At 48.8% G+C, this 17,379-nt stretch overlaps 1 protein-coding gene and 1 pseudogene across 1 annotated transcript; one reads left to right on the forward strand and one right to left on the reverse strand.

Annotated features, from left to right (window-relative positions):
- Nucleotides 1-4,096: 4,096 nt before the first annotated feature.
- LOC136532164 (transcription factor bHLH128-like) lies at nt 4,097-17,373 on the reverse strand. The gene is made up of 6 exons (XM_066524767.1): nt 17,294-17,373; nt 5,596-5,975; nt 5,297-5,434; nt 5,112-5,177; nt 4,780-4,848; nt 4,097-4,568 (listed from the first exon to the last, which is right to left on the reverse strand). Exons 1-6 carry the CDS (start codon nt 17,358-17,360, stop codon nt 4,521-4,523), a joined length of 768 nt encoding a protein of 255 aa, XP_066380864.1. The 5' UTR covers nt 17,361-17,373; the 3' UTR covers nt 4,097-4,520.
- LOC136532165 (4-hydroxy-3-methylbut-2-en-1-yl diphosphate synthase (ferredoxin), chloroplastic-like) lies at nt 11,423-13,669 on the forward strand (annotated as a pseudogene).
- Nucleotides 17,374-17,379: the final 6 nt, after the last annotated feature.

Here is a 17,379-nt window from a genome sequence, read left to right on the forward strand (position 1 = left end):
GGCCTGGTCTCGACGACGGGCAGAACCGTGCAGCAGCGCAACTGTTCCGACGGCCTAAGATACTATCGGGGTGGTAGAGATAGCGGGTAAGCACTAGTAGCTCACTAGAATTCATGCTGCGGTGACGGTTGAGGCGAAGGAGTGCCGAGGTGGCCTGGCCATGTGCGAGCCGCCGGGGCGGAGGTGCTCTGGGATGGACACCCATGCGTCACCACATCTTCAGCAAGCGCCCTGGTCAAATGGCGCGAGCACCAGATAGAGGAGGTCAAAGCGAGCTCGTAGATACAAACAATTGAACCCATTCGGACCTTACCCTAATTTCACTAGCATGACGGCGCACCTAGCAGGAGGCGAGAAAAATGCCAAATTGGTGGCTAGTATTGCTCGGTTGTGCCAAGGTGAGGGTCGGGCTGCTAGCTGGCTTTCCTGTCTAACTGCTGGAATGCCGAATTGAGGTGTGGTGCCCCGAACTGCACGTATTTGTCGTGTGAAGAGGGGCAATTCTATCGACGACAAGGGCAGGCGGGGGCAATAGCTCTTCAAGGCTATACCTGCTTCGGTCAAGGCTGTGTTAATGAAGCGAGGCATCTGCATGGGGAAGACTTAGAGAGAGAGCATCGTGGAGCACCGTGATGGGATGGCTCGGCCATGGCGGGACGCGGGCGGCAGAAGTGAAGCAGCGATCGCGCTCGGGGCCGTCTCATAGGGCTGGTGCAACAAAACGACGTGAGGGAGGGCAGTGATACCGCGACAAGGACATTAGTGCAACGTGACTACGGAGGCAGGCAGCGGCTCGGCGAGTAGGTGGTTTGAGCGGTGGAAAGAGTGCCACGTCGGCTAGACAAAGGCCACCGTGACATCGGTCTGGCCCACGCACGTCCAGGACGACAGTGCGCACGTGATGGCTGCGTAGCAGTAGCTCGGCGCCGCGGAAGGCGGCCGCAACCAACCCCTAGCCCGACGCGTGGCCGACAGCCAGCAAGGCCGACCACGAGCACGATCGTGGCCAGGAGCGGCCAGGCATCGACAACGTGTGCGCGTGGTGATTGCGGACTCGGGCTGATCGACGGCCACCGGTGTCACGTATGCATTTTAAAGCGACTAAGAGTTGTTGATCCTCGCATCTGTAACTCAAACCAATTTCACTACTCTAAAGTCCACACTACCGATTATCTAACGAAGCAATCATCAAGATCAAAGAGCAGTTAGGGAGGGAGATAAACGAATGCCAACCTGAGCTCATCCCCGAAGTGCCAGTTCATGAACAGAACATCAACGACATAGTTCACAGCGTGTTTTAACGAAGTTTGGGCAATTTTTACGAGAGCAACGTGACACCCAGCACAACAACCACCTATGCCATGCTCAAGTACTCACTTTGATGCAATCAACAATACCTAAACATGCAGCTAGTGTTTAAACATTTTTGTTAGAAATTAAATGTCAAGATAGCATTGTCTTACTACTTTTCCCATACTTAGAAAAGTTAAGGTTCAGTTCAAACTAACAACCATTAACACTTTTGTTACAAATTTTAAAAGGCCTAAACCCTATTAACTCCAACCCACAAGTATTTCATGCAATGGTCCATACTTCATACTAACCCATAGAAACAAAATATTTAAGCATTAATTAATTATTTTGCCCACAAGAAATCACAAAAAATAGTACTTTAAACGTAAGTTCAAGTGTTTGCCGTCTTAACGAAAAGTGCTTATCTTAACTTCAAATTTGATTTTTGGGCTCTCAAGAGCACTAGTTAACAATATTTATTTTGATTTTTCTCAACCACAAAAGTGAGTCACATAGAATTTGTTTATCATTTCAGGTAAGTTTTAAACTCTTAAACCCAGCGAACTTGTTTTGCTAATCTTTCTTAGGACTTAATCTTGGCGCTAAGCAAGCTCGTAACACCAGGGGTGTTACAGCCGCCGGGGAGCTCGGTCGGCCTAGATTCGCCGCTGAGGAGCTCGGTCGGCCTGGATCCGTCGCCAGGGCACGCGAACGGCATGGATCTGCCGCCGAGGAGCTCGGACGCCGTGGATCCATGCCGCCAAGAGCCACCGTCGCCTGGGCCACTGCTGTTGCTGCTCCGCCCGCCACCATCATGAGATAGGTCGCGCCCATGACCGGATCCGAGCCAGGGAGAGAGGCCGCTGGAGGAGGTCGAGCCCGTGGCCGGATCTACCACCCCTCCCACGACGGGTGGCCGCGTCGCTGCTCCGCCAACACGCACTCGTCGAGCCCCGCCTCTGAGCCATCGCCGCTCCGTGTGAGAAGAGAGGTGAGGGAGAGAAGAGAGAGAGAGAGAGAGAGAGAGAGAGAGAGAGAGGGAGAGAGAGAGAGTGAGGCTATTGAGGGAGAGAAGAGAGAGAGTGAAGCCGGTGAGGTGCGCGCGGCGTGTGAGGCCGAGCGGCGGGAGGAGCGCGCGGCGCTGAGGAGAAGAGTGAGGGAGAGAAGACTAAGAGGGCTAGGGTTTCGACTAATTATATATTGTGCCCGAGTTTTGGGCCAAGTGGGCTTCCTAGTGGGCTCAACCATATTAACTGAGACGGGCCTTATAAGAGGCCTGCCTCCGAAAATGGGGATATTTTTTGGCCTTGGTTAATAGATTTTTGGAGGTGGTTATTTTTTAACCGTCTCCGTAAATCGATTTTGTGAGGCGGTTGATTGTGACCTCCTCGGTTAATAAAAATGCCTGCCTCGGTTAATCCCAGGCATTAACCGAGGCGGTTCAACCCCCCCCCCCCCCCCCCCCCCCCCCCCCCCCCCCCCCCCCCCCCCCCCCGCCTCGGAGCCCCTTTGCAAAATGCCTCGATTAAGTTTTTTTTTGTAGCAGTGCTAATTGTTGTAGGAAGTGTAGGAGTGTTTTGGCGCTAGTTGTTTTTCTGAGTAGTGGTAGTCATGGTGGTGTGGGTGCTAGGGTGTGTAACATTTTTCGACTGCTCTCCATGTTGTTTGGGTTTTGTACTTCGGTCTCCTTAAACCATCATTTGTTTTTTTTTTCTAGTTCTGTAAATCTCACGGCAAAACTTGCGCTATCTTATAAAAAGGTATTGTCACTTTTTTTATAGACACTCAAAAGAGTGCTTCGGATCTAATATATCTCAAGGAAACCAAAGGATAGTATAAAAGATAAACAACAAGATACAAAATGATCTCTAAAAAAATAAGAGTAGGTCAAAGACCAAATCAGCTGTCTTCTTCCTCTCATCGTCCACTGCCCACTGGACTGAAAAGACAACAAAGAAAAGCGACACATGCGTACACCCTCATCAAACAAGGTTTTGAAGACCACAAAAAACAATCGTCGCTAATAACGAGATTTAATATCCACCGGATGAACATCGGTTAGAGGAACTCTCCAAAGAACACAAACTTACTCCTTCACGGTGTGGCCCACTCCAACTACCCCCCCCCCCCCCCGGATAACGGGTGCCAGGACGAAGGCTATGACTCACGCTGTGCTCACATGCTGCACAGGGCAGTAGGTGAACAACCACGACCCGCACTGTGCCACCATGGTGCACCATGCCTTGACGTGAGAAGCAAGAAGCCCGTGACCATACTCGGACATGTCTACAGAAGCAAGGACAAGACGTGGAGGGCCCACCGACCAAGCTCGCCAGCTTCCCCCTCCTTCAGGCTCTTGACCACTCAGGTCGGGGGAAAACCCTCTCTCTCTCGATTGTCACCCGGCTCCCAAGACTATATAAGGGGGGCCGGGCTTCATTCAGAATGATCGAATTCTCCTACCTCGAACCTCCTCACCGTAGAACCTTAGCTTACGAACCCCCCATTGTAAGCCTTTGGAGCACTTGAGCCGAGGAACACAAACTCGAATATCTCTGAGACGGGACGTAGGGCTTCGCGTCCTGAACCAGTATAATTCCTTGTGTCTTAAGTGCCACCATCGATTTCCCTTGAGCAGCGCAGCGCTAAATTTACTGGCCGGTTCACAAAATACCGACATACTATATCTATTTTGTGTCATAAATATTGATATTTTTTATATAAACTTGGTCAAACATTAGATAGTTTAACTATAGAGACGGAACTAGAATTACATCATTTTCTGCATAAAAGCAATGTCCTCTTCTTAAGAACACAAAGTAACATCAGGCGACATGTATAAACAATAATAGCAAAATTGTTTACGGATATATCCTAAAAGGAAATCTAAAGTTCAAGTCGAACATCAACCAGAACAAAGAAACCAAAGTATCAGAACAGAAGGGTTGCCTATTTTCGCACTTCTTATAGCTAGTTGACCACGGCTATATGTGGATCATTACTGCTTTGGAAATGGTAGAACACTATGCACGCTCCATCCATGGGCCGCGCCGAATGCACTCCCATTGTGTGCTAATAACTAAAATTAGGACTCTCAACAATCAAGACGTTATCTTTAGAACAAGAAGATGGCTTCATCCATGTGCAATTCCTCACATCAAGGGAACTGAAGGTATCAACCGTTAAAGATGGACGCGTTTCTGTTCTTGCCCCCCTGTAGTGAATCGCTATCGCTTTCGGCAGCAGGTGCACTTCTCCTGCTCGTGTTTCAGAGCCTGCGGGTAGGAGCTATGGTCAGTATGTACGTAATTCCTGACGATCGATCAAGAAAGATATCAAATTAAATGGCCTTTAATTTGTGTGCTGTCAAGAATACCAGCCTGTGATCAGTCGAAACTGAAACGCATTCGTCTTCAGATCATTGCATTCTCTATAGAAAAAGCATACAGTAACATATTTGTATACATGCACAGGAATGTAAATTACCTGCAGTTCGCTCTGCAGGCCCTTGATGTGCTCAACTGCAAGGTCCAACATGTCCGCGGTGCTCGTTTGCTGTGGCATCAACAGATATATATATATAAGCAAGATCACTGATCAGTTAAATATTCTTTCTCAGTAGTGTTCAGTAATCTAGTTATTATATACATATTGCTGCCTCGTGCAGGTATATATATACACAAACTATGCCTAAGGGATCGAGAAACTGCTTTGCACAATGGTCATCATTCTATCTATCTGAGTGGTAAAATGTATGTAAGAAAATGTAAGTAAGTTGTGGCGTCACAGTTCATAGATCAACAACAACTCGTAGTTACCTTGTCCATGTTGGGCACGAGGTCCTGGAGCTTCCTGAGCTTCTCGCTGATCCTCGTCCTCCTCTCCTGCACCATATGTAAATCACGGTGAATATAATCGCTCCTGCTGCAAAAAACCTGATAGAGGAATCTTGGGATTCATATATAGTCCGTGTTTGCGCATATATACGAAATTACGAACACACCCTCTCGGCGATGCTCCTGGGGTGCGTGGCGCACCCGCGCTTGGCGCGCACTTTGAATGGCACCTGGTCCTGCTGCAGCTGCATGTACCTGTCAATGCCCGCCATCTCCAGCGCCGTATCCGCCATGGCGCCGCTAAACTGCATATTATTCACGCAGATCCGTCAAACACAAAGAACGGGACGACAACAACACTCACTGGTGGCAAAGAAAATCAAAGCAGCTTACTAGCTAGAACGTGCATTGCAACATACATATATATATATAGCTGTGGTATGCGTAAATGTGTAGTCTTCCATACCTGAGGGTCGTATGCGCCGAGGGTGGTAATGATGTCCCTGGACTCTTCCCACGGCCCAACAATGGAGAACCCGCCGGAGTACGAGCGCGCCGCCGTGGCACCACCGCTGCTGCTCTCGCCAGAGCCGCGGCCACCCGCCGCCCGGTCGCCCATCAGGCCGCCCGGGAAGGCGCCGCCGTCCTCGGAGATCCGAGAGCGGTGCAGGCCCGCGGCGGCGCCCTGCTGGCCCTGCTGCGCCCCGCCGGTGAAGTTGAACTCGGACGACGGCTTCATCTTCCGGCCGCCGCCGCTGCCACTACTATTGTTGGCCGTTGAAGGATCACGCTGACCTTCGCCGCCACCACTGCCTCCGGCTTTATTCGAGCGTGGATACGCTGTCCCTGCGTATAGTAGTTTATTCCAACCAGCCGCGCATTGTTTAAAAAACTGTCAACTTTTTCGAGAGATTAAAAAACTGTCAACTTGCCAAGATGGTTAATGCATGATCTGAACCAGTGGGCAACTAGCTAATTTACAAACTTGTGGCCTTCTGAAAATAGTAATATATATGATGGATATTTTTATATATGCAACACGGAGCTAGCTCTTCAAAGTTCAAACTAAACACGGAGCTGAGACCAGAATAATGGAAGACGTCGGCCAGATATACAGCGTGGACGTTAGGAGGCCGGAACGCACAAAGCGCCAATCCACTTTGCAACTTGCATATAGGCTACCATTTTTGGCAAAACGGCGGTGACGTCACGGTGGAGCCGTCAGCTGAACCTGGACTGCAGACAGCGCCAGGCCCACCGCAGCCAAGTGGGCGTGCCATTGTGGTCCTACTTTTGATTAAGACAAGTGGCCGCCTTGGTTAGGGTTTGAGCCACTAATTAATAACACCCCTATTAATTAGTGTAAGCCTCATATAATTCACAACTGCTGGTCAATCTAGCTAGACCAGAAACTAGCTTCGTTTGGGCTGGTTTGGCTTATAAGCCATGGCTGAAAGTACCGTTGGCTGGTTTGGTGTGAGAGAAAAATATTGTTCGTTGGCTGATAAGCCACGGCTTATAAGTCAAATACGACCAAACGAACAGGCTGTAGAGCATTTGTTCATCTCGCCCCTCGAGAGAGAGCAGTAGCCAACCCTGCCATGTGGGACGCATTCGGGTAGCAATAGCATTCACCGGTTTGAAAGAAGCATCGGTAGGGCATGTACAGTAGGTGATGCCATCCAATCCACCTTGGCTGTCTCACTCTCGCACCAATAGCGTAGTCTCAGTACCCAGGCAAAAGTACTGTGAATCAATACACCAGACAAGGAGGAGGAAAACTCGAACTGTGATGGTGGGGAATGTGCCACTTGATCATCCCGTAAGGATTCAAACCATGACGACTTCAGACACCAAGGATGTTGCAAAAACAGTAGAGGAGGTGCATCCCATTTGAAATTCATGTTGATTGTTCTTAGTATTCTCTACAGAGTTTGAATGCGGGAGATTTTGTTGGCCCCTGGTTCTTCGGCACGGGTAAGCCGACCACACACTATGGCTAGAGGTAGAAGAAGAGAGGGAGAACAAAGCACGCGCACACAATACAAGGACCAGCGTTGGCCGGAGCTCTGCAGAGGAGATGATAAAACTGAACTCGCTCTCTTTACTGAGTTGCAGTGAGAAGCTATAAATACAACTCTACTCATCTAATCACAGTACATAGACACGCCAGGTTGTCAGGCTGCTACAGTGACTAGATGTGACAGTATGGCTGACTTTGGCGCATGCCCCTGCTGTGGCTACAGTGCGGCAGGGGAGCCTTTCGGCGCCTGCCCATGCCGCGGCTACAGTGATGGGACAGCAGCAGATTACTTTACAATTCTGACCCCTAATCCTCCTGCTAACCCTAGAACCTCCACCATGCCGATCATCTTCTTTAGCTCCGTGAACCGAAGACGCCAGTTTCGACGAACTCGATGACGATCTGCCCTCCATTGACATAGTCCCCGAGGAAGTGGAACTTGATGTCGATGTGCTTGCTCCGGTCATAGAGAACTGGATTCTTCGCGAGGGCGATAGCGGGCTGGTTGTCCACCATTAGTGCTGGTAGGTGAGCTTCCACACCGGTCAGCTCGCCCAGCAGTCGGCGCAGCCACACAGCTTGGCACGCCGCTGTGGTTGCTGCCACGTACTCTGCCTCGCACATGGACAGCGCCACCACCTTCTATTTCAGCGACAGCAATGAGGAAGACGAGCAAGCCAGAGGTGCTCCGCCGTCCGTCGATGTCCCCCGCCATGTCTGCATCGCTGAACATAGTGAGCTGTACCCCACTTCCGCCGGTCTTGGGGAAGACGAACCCCTGATCCACCATCCCCTTGATGTAGCGCAGCAGCCGCTTCACCGTAGCCCAGTGATTCTCTTGGGGATCCTCCATGAAGCGGCTGACGTAGCCCACGGCGAACGCAATGTCCGGCCTCGTGTGGACTAGGTAGCGCAGACCGCCGACGATGCTCCGGTAGAGTGTTGCATCTACCTTCGTCGCGGTACTGGCCTTCGTTAGCTTCAGCCGCTCCTCCATCGGAGTCACGCACGGCTTGCACTCAGCCATGCCGCTCCGCTCCAACAGCTTTGAGGCGTACGCGCTCTGACCTAGCGTGAGTGCCTCCTTCCCCTATCTCACCTCGATACTGAGGTAGTAGGAGAGCGCGATGAGATTACTCATTCGAAAACGAGCCGCTATCTCGTGCTTGAAGTTGTCGATGTCCTCCGCACGTGTGCCGGTGATGATCAAGTCATCCACATACACGCCGACGACGAGTTCCTCCTTCCCCCATCATCGCGTGTAGAGCGCATGCTCGGTTGTGCACCTCGTGAACCCAAGCTCGCCCAGCGTGGCGTCAAGCTTGGCATTCCACGCTCGCGGGGCCTGCCGCAGCTCGTAGAGCGCCTTGCGCAGTCGGAGCACCCTGTTGACGGTGAAACCCAGAGGTTGCTTGACGAAGACCGTCTCCGCCAGCTCGTCGTTGAGGAAGGCCGATTTTATGTCCAGGTGATGGACATGCCAGTCCTTCACTGCTGCCAAAGCCAGCAACAGTCAGATAGACTCCATGCATGCTACCGACGCAAAGACTTCCTCGAAGTCGATGCCCTCACGCTGGATAAACCCTGGGGCAATGAGGCGCGCCTTGTGCTTGACAATGGCACCACGCTCGTCCCGCTTGACCTTGTACACCCACTTCAGGTCGATCGGACGGCATCCTAGAGGTGGATCGACGAGCTCTCAAGTCTCGTTTTCTTCGATCGCCTTCATCTCCTCCAGCATCGCCCATCACCAATTTGTATCACGCTCGGCCAGCGCGAACGTGGGTCGTTCTTCTGCACAGATGAGAAGCAGCTCTGGGTCACTGAGCAGCCGACCCGCTAGGCCTAAGGACCCTGTGGCACCGATGATGTCATCCAGCCTACGGAACCGTATCTCCTCACCATCGTGGAAGGCATCCACGAATTCAGTGATGTCGCTTGGAGGTGAGGCGAACTCGATCGGTGTCGATGGAGTCCCCTGTTCCGTCGGAGTGGTCGGCACAGCACCTGGAGTGCTCGGCACCCCGACTACAGTGCTCGGCACTACTCCTGGACCGCTCGTCACCACTCCTAGAGTGGTTGGCACACTGCAGGAGTGCTCGACACCAGTCTTGGAGTGGTCGGCACCACTGCAAGACCTCTCGGCTCTGCTATGGGAGCATTCGGCACCCATCCTAGAGTGGTCGGCACCACTGCAGGACCGCTCGGCACCACTCCTGGAGTGTTCGGCACCCCTCCCGGAGTGCTCGGCACCGCCCTAGGAGTGCTCGGCTCTGTTGCTGGAGTGGTCGGCACCTCCTCTCCAGCGTCTCCACCACCGTGGATGACCAAGTACTCGACGACGAAGGTGCTGGTGAAGCCGCCAGCTTCCCCCATGCTCGGACTGTCCTAGTCCTAGGCCGCCTTTTCGTCGAACACGACGTCGCATGAGACAATCACCTTGCCTTTGCGTGGGTCGTAGAGCCGGTACGCCTTGGTACCTTCCTCGTAGCCCAGGAGCACCATCGGTGTGCTCCTGTCCTCCAGCTTGGTGAGGACCGGCTTCGTCTTCCTGACGTGGCCGATGCAGCCGAATGTCCGGAGGAAGGACACGCTTGGCTTGCGCCCATACCAAGCTTCAAACGGCATCTTACCCTTCAGGGCCTTGGTGGCACGCGCAGCTTCTTGCCGCTCTCCATCTTCGCGCGCGCCTTAAACTTCTTGATCGCCTCCACTGCCTCGTCCTTGCTCGTCAGGAGTTGCAGCCACATATAGCGACTGCAATCATCCACGAGCAGGAGGAAGTACCGCCGACCACCGTTTGTGGCTGGCGTGATTGGCCCACAGAGATTGCCATGGACGAGCATGAGAGCGTTCGCCGCGCGATACTTGGCCGCCTTTGGGAACGATAGCCTCCTCTGCTTCCTGGCCTGGCAGCTGTCACACAGCTCACCTGCGTCCGACGTCGCCATCAGGAGAGTGGCCTCATCATCCTCATCAACCTACGCTAAATGAGCCTCAGGCTTCTTCTCCTGCTTACGATTTGGGCACTCCTTGCCCAATGGCCTGTCTTTCCACAGCGCCGACAGGCGTTGGGGACGACCTTCTTCTTCTTCTTCTTCTTCTTCTTCTTCTTCTTCTTCTTCTTCTTCTTCCCCAAAGAAGCCTTGCCGCGGCACATGCCATCGCCACCGCGGCTGGAGGAGGCTTCCCCGGACTTCTTCTCCTTCATTTGGGCAGCCCACTCCTCCTCTATCAGTAGCAGCTTGCTGCTGTCCGTCGTTGTTGTGGCCTGCTCCATGCGCTCATCCACCGCCCGTAGACAGCCTGTCACATCTTCAATGGTGAGGGTGGACAAGTCCAGTATCGTATCTATGGAGAGAGCAATCTGGATGTACTTCGCTAGTACGGAGTGGAGGTACTTGGAGACCGCCTCTTCTTCGTCGATGGTGACACCGTGGCTCCTCAGCTTGTTGTTGAGCGTTTGCAGGCGGAGGGAGAAGTCCTCCACCGACCCACCATCCTTGAACTTGAGGTTGGTGTACTCCTGCTTCAGCAGCTGGGCCGTCTCCTTCTTTGCGCGGTCGGAACCGACGCGCATCACGGCAATGGCCTCCCACGCCTCTTTAGCAGAGCTCTTCGCCCCCAACGGCTCCCTGTACTCCGTTAGCACAGCAGCGAGGATGGCTTCCAATGCTGACATGTCGTCGTCTTCATTGTCGGTGCCCTTGTCAATGGCATTCTAGAGCCGTCGGGCTCTGAGCTTGACCTTCATGGTCACCGCCCATTCGCCATAGTTGGTACGAGTCAGCGTCGGACAACTGGTGCCGCTGACCTCCCGCACCGTGCGCACAACGACCTCCTGTCGTGTCTGGGCAGCCACAGCAGCGCCGCTGCTGTCGCCTATCTCCAACCGTCCGTCATCGCCAGCGGTTAGTCCGACGATGGCGCTTGTATGGCTCTGATACCACTTGTTGGCCCCTAGATCTCCGGCACGGGTGAGCTGACCGCTCACCGGCGTTGCCGACCACACACTATGGCTAGAGGTAGAAGAAGGGAGGGAGAATAGAGCACGCACACACACGGCACAAGCACCAGCGTTGGCCGGAGCTCTGCAGAGGAGATGGCAAAACTGAACTCGCGCTCTTTACTAAGTTTGCAGTAGGAAGTTATAAATACAACTCTACCCATCCAATTCTAGTACACAGACACGTCAGGCTGCCATGGTGCTACAGTGACTAGATGTGACAGCAGGACTGACTTTAGTGCCTGCTTCTGCTATGGCTATAGTGCGGCAGGGGAGCCTTTCGGCGTCTGCCCCTGTCGCGGCTACAGTGATGGGACAGCAGCAGATTACTTTACAGATTTTACTCAGCCTTTTTCAGATGATTTCTATTTTGTGTATATTTAACTAATGAACATATCACTTGCACCATTTCAGGTGACGAGGATAGCAGATAAAGGAGCTGATATTGTTAGAATAACCGTCCAGGGTAGGAAGGAAGCTGATGCCTGCTTTGAGATCAAGAACACTCTGGTTCAGAAGAAGTAAGGTGTCATTTTTCATTGTGTTTGTATAGTTACAACATTCCACTAGTGGCCGATATTCATTTTGCTCCTACAGTAGCTCTAAGGGTGGCAGCATGCTTTGACAAAATTCGTGTGAACCCAGGAAATTTTGGTGAGTGAAATCTTGACATCCCTCATTTTAGTCTGTCATGTTTTTATTATTGTAAAATGCTGAGAACTGTACTGGCAGCTGATCGTCGTGCTCAATTCGAAAAGCTGGAATATACTGACGACGACTACCAAAAAGAGCTTGAGCATATTGAGAAGGTTGAAAAATGGTCACTCTTAGTCTTGTTTCAATCAGTGTGAACATATGGCATGTTATCTTACAGAACCATATTAATTTTGTCTCAGGTGTTTTCTCCATTAGTTGAGAAATGCAAGCAGTATGGAAGAGCAATGCGTATAGCAGGAACAAATCATGGTAGTCTTTCTGACCGCATAATGAGCTACTATGGTGATTCTCCACGGGGAATGGTGATTATCTCATTTCCGAGGAAATATTTAAATAGAGTACATAAAAGTTTGACATCTTCTGCACAACGTTGCAGGTTGAGTCTGCTTTGGAATTTGCTAGGATATGTCGGAAGTTGGACTGCCACAACTTTGTATTTTCGATGAAAGCTAGTAACCCTGTTGTCATGGTCCAAGCATATCGCCTGCTTGTGGCAGAAATGTATAACCTAGGATGGGATTATCCCTTGCACGTGTTACAGAAGCTGGAGAGGGTGAAGATGGAGGCAACATATCAGGTGCAAAACAACCAACTTGTGCAAATTTGGAAACTACCAATCAGGACCACTAGATGCTGATCCAATGGATGGGGTGAGGGGGCTTAAGCGTAAAAAAAAGGCCAGCGGGTGGGGGGCTTAAGCGTAAAAAAATCTCACCTCTCACCCTATCTATTGGATCAGTATCTAGTGATCCTGATCGGTAGTTTCCAAGTTTGCACAGGTTGGTTGGTTTGCACCTGATACGTTGCCGCCGAAGATGGAAGGATGAAGTCTGCTATTGGCATTGGGACACTGCTAATGGTAATTGCTTCACTACTTCTTTATGTTGTATGAAATTAAATCTCTTTCAAATGGTTAATCTGGAAACGACGTAAATGACATGGAAATGGTAGCCTCTTCTCGGGATGAAGAATACTTGCTTCTCTTGGAGCTTATAGCTGGAAGCTTTGAGGATGAATATTTTTAAAATAAATTTTGTCAGTTCCACAGCATGATTTGTTAAGATTATTAAACTTTTCTTGTGGATTAACTGATTGGGACATTTGCCATGCTACGACACATAATAAAGTACAAGACTAGCAGTTTCCTGTAAATCAATTGAATTATGGAAACTGGCAAGTTCTACGAAAAGCATGGACTATATCTTCTGTCTTCTATTACAGGATGGCTTGGGTGATACAATCCGTGTCTCCCTCACAGAACCACCGGAAGAAGAGATTGATCCTTGCCAAAGGTTGGCAAATCTTGGGGCACAGGCTGATACCTTCAAATTGGGGTGGTAATGGACTTTCACTTCCCGTACTTTCCAGTCACCATATAGTAAATACAAGTCCTTACTATTTTTGTTTTCCCTTAAGTATTTATTTAATTCTCTTGGATTTTGTATTGTTTTATCAGGCCCCATTTGAAGAAGAGCATAGGCGTTATTTTGATTTCCAGCGTAGGAGTGGTCAATTGCCTTTGCAGAAGCAGGTTTGTTAAAAATAATTCCATATTATGATCATAAAAACTACTAATGCTAGATTTCTTATCGGTTGCTCATGCTCTTATGACAGGGTGAGGAAGTTGACTATAGAAATGTCCTGCATCGTGATGGTTCTGTACTGATGTCAGTTTCCCTGGATCAATTAAAGGTAATCTGCACCTTTTGTACTCTTTTTTGTTGAATTTTCTTGAACACACTAAAAGGGATTTCAGCATGGGGTTTTTGATTTAGGGTCCACACCTAGGACTTGTTTAGTTTCAAAAAGTTTTCCCAAAAAGTACTACATCATCCATCACATCGAATCTTGCGATACGTGCATGGAGCATTAAATGTAGACGAAAAAAAACTAATTGCACAGTTTGGTTGGAAATCACGAGACGAACGTTTTGAGCCTAATTAGTCCATGATTGAATACTAATTGTCAAATAAAAACGAAAATGCTACAGTAGCCAAATTCCCAAATTTCACCGAACTAAACAACGCCCTAGTAGTTGTTAAGTAATAAGTAGTACCATTGTTGTTTTCCATGCATTTTTCTATTGAAAATTGGTTGTTACTCCAAATAAACGTTGCAGTGACCACTCTTTATTGATTAGCCATCTGAATAAATGTGCTCTGTAGTGATGAATGCTCCCTTTATTTGCCAGGCTCCTGAGCTCCTTTATAGGTCTCTTGCAGCAAAGCTTGTGGTTGGCATCATGCCTTTCAAGGTCTGTTCTATGGTTTTTATGTGCTAGTAAACAACTGTTTTTAGATGGACTTTAGTTGAAGTTGATTATTTCTCCTATGGCTATCAGGATCTGGCTACTGTATATTCCATTCTTTTGAGGGAGCTCCCCCCTGTAGAAGATGCTGAAGCTGTGAGTTACCGCTACATTTCTATCCCTCTCTCAAGTGCATATGTTGATCGTTTTATACCCTTTTTTCGAGCTCTGCTCTAATTTTGTGAATGTGTACAGAGGCTTGCACTCAAAAGATTAGTTGACATCAACATGGGCGTGCTGACCCCCTTATCGGAGCAGTTGACAAAGCCACTCCCACATGCAATTGTACTTGTCAACCTCGACGAATTGTCAAGTGGTGCACACAAACTTTTGCCAGAAGGTAGTTATTTGAATTAGACCATGGGCAACTAGCTAATTTACAAACTTGTGGCCTTCTGAAAATAGTAATATGATGGATATTTTTATATATGCAACACGGAGCTAGCTCTTCAAAGTTCAAACTAAACACGGAGCTGATGAGACCAGAATAATGGAAGACGTCGGCCAGATATACGGCGTGGACGTTAGGAGGCCGGAGCGCACATAGCGCCAATCCACTTTGCAACTTGCATATAGGCTACTATTTTTGGCAAAACGGCGGTGACGTCACGGTGGAGCCGTCAGCTGAACCTGGACTGCAGACAGAGCCGGGCCCACCGCAGCCAAGTGGGCGTTCCTTTGTGGTCCTACTTTTGATTAAGACAAGTGGCCGCCTTGGTTAGGGTTTGAGCCACTAATTAATAACACCCCTATTAATTAGTGTAAGCCTCATATAATTATATTCACAACTGCTGGCCAATCTAGCTCGACCAGAATATAGAGTGTTTGTTCAACTCGCCCCTCGAGAGATAGCAGTAGCCAACCCTGCCATGTGGGACGCATTCGGGTAGCAATAGCATTCACCGGTTTGAAAGAAGCATCGGTAGGGCCTGTACCGTAGGTGATGCCATCCAATCCACCTTGGCTGTCTCACTCTCGCACCAATAGCGTAGTCATATCCGCAAAAGCAAAATCTTACTGCTACAAAGACAGAATACAAGTCGTTTCTTATTTAGGAGTATCTCTTTCTAGTAGACAACTAATGTAGGTTGTGTACATGGCTACAGGCACCTAAAATATATACAGCCAATCTATATATATACTATACTGGATGAGTCTCTTACTTTCCCTAAGAGATAGCTGAAGCAATGTCTACCATCATCGGCCATTTCTCGTTATAGACAGCAAATTCTGCTTTTCAATTTAGAGGACACAAATTCTATTGACACATATATATGGTGTGACAATTTTCGCCTCAAACATCTTTACTATTTGCATCGTAGAGTTTAAATGTAAGTTTTGTTTCTCTTTCTCTTGAAAATTATTCTCCATGTCCCAAATAGTAATATAAGGGTTCCTAGGATTTTTAGGATAGTTTAAGTGATATGAAAAAAATTGAAGTTGCATAAGCCAATCCAACTAATTAAGTACATGTGCTATATATATTGCAGTTGTTTGGCCGGCGTCAAATGAACCATGGATCGTTTCTAATCTGCCAAAAGGGGGCCATGTCAACATCAAGTCGTGCTCCTCCACTATCACATATTTATTTATTTTTTATTTCCACATATAGTACTCTAGTTAAGCTAGGATGATGTACAGTTTAGCATTTCCCATCATACTATATTTGTATAGATTGCTCAGTAGCAACTAAGGTGAAATGAATATTAGCATATAGGCATTAGTACTATAATAAGGACAATTGTACGTGGTAGGTTGGCAGAACCTGCAAGGTATTTATATGTTTGACTCTAAAAAAACAGCAAATGGATGATTTTCTTATCCTCCAGTGCAGAAACAAGCCAATGGACGAAAGAAATTAGAGTTAACCTCTCTTGACCAACTCACACTCTTCTTAATTAGCTGGCCAGAATTCAAGATTATATGTGTATAGTATTCTCTACCAAAGGACATATTGTACATGCATAATGACTTTGCAACAACTGATCTAAATTAATGAATGGATATATAAATGGAAGGCAAGGACGCAAAACACATCGGCATAGTGTGCAAGTGGCAAACAGAACTTTAATTAAAAATGAGCTACTAGGATTAGACAATGAGGCAAACTGTAGACATGTGAATACAAAAGTACATGTAAAAAGAATAAAAGTGTGACTTTCAAAATCTCAGACCCCACATTTCACTATCGAGGAGACACCAATAGAGAAAACCACCGCACCGTTATATAACCCTTTAGTTCTCCATCCCCTAGCAAGTTGTTAGTAGGGCTGGGGTCTATATAGAAAAGGCTATATGTATAATAGGGTAACATACGAGGGGAAAACATGTTGTTTTCATGTTATATGCATTCTGCGATTTGAGATTTGATGCAAACTTTGTTCTACTGTTCAGTAGCTAAGGGTCTGTAATTTCATGCTGAACAAAAGCTAATCCATATTAACCACCATGTGAGAGAGTACATGTGACCGAAATCTAAGGCATCTTAAATGCATGCAAGACAGATTAAAGTAACTACTATGACAAGTTGATGAAACTGTAAAAGATGCCGCCACTGCCCTCTCCTCCATGGGCCATGGGCCATTGCAAGGGGCAGCAGCAGCCAGCAAAAAGCCGCGCGCGCATCTGTTTGTGCAAAACCGGCTTGGCCTCATCTAGCAAAATTTCGGTACCTGCTCTCCGCTTTAATCAACCAAAACCGGCAGGTAAAGTTGGGCAGTGCACGACACGGAACAAGTTGCAGCAACTGGTTAGCTAGTGGCCGGTGCACTATGGCCAGTAGATTTCCTTTGCGGCGCCCGGCGCCTATCATGAATGCAACAAAACCCACATGCGCCTTCGCCGGTTCGGCCTGCTTCTTCATTATCCACATAGGGGAAGGAAATTGGCCATTTCTCGAAAGAGTTGGGTGGATGAATGTCGCCATTATTAGGCATTACTAGCCAAATTGTTCGTTCCTCCCCGTGTGATGCGTGACAAACTAAAATCATGATGAAGGCCCAATTCGTGGCGGAAAAACATGCCCCCCCAAATCGCTAAAAGCACATGGAAATTGATAAAGGCGATTGAACGCCGGCGTAGTAATTAACTGTGGTATCTATCTCACTCACCGTTGTCCACCATGAGGTTGGAGAAGAAGCCCACCGGCGAGCTGCTGTGCCGCGCCAGCATGTCCATGGACCCATCGGTGGTCTGC

The sequence above is a fragment of the Miscanthus floridulus genome, unplaced genomic scaffold (assembly GCF_019320115.1).
Source record: "Miscanthus floridulus cultivar M001 unplaced genomic scaffold, ASM1932011v1 fs_542_3_4, whole genome shotgun sequence".
NCBI lineage: Eukaryota > Viridiplantae > Streptophyta > Magnoliopsida > Poales > Poaceae > Miscanthus > Miscanthus floridulus.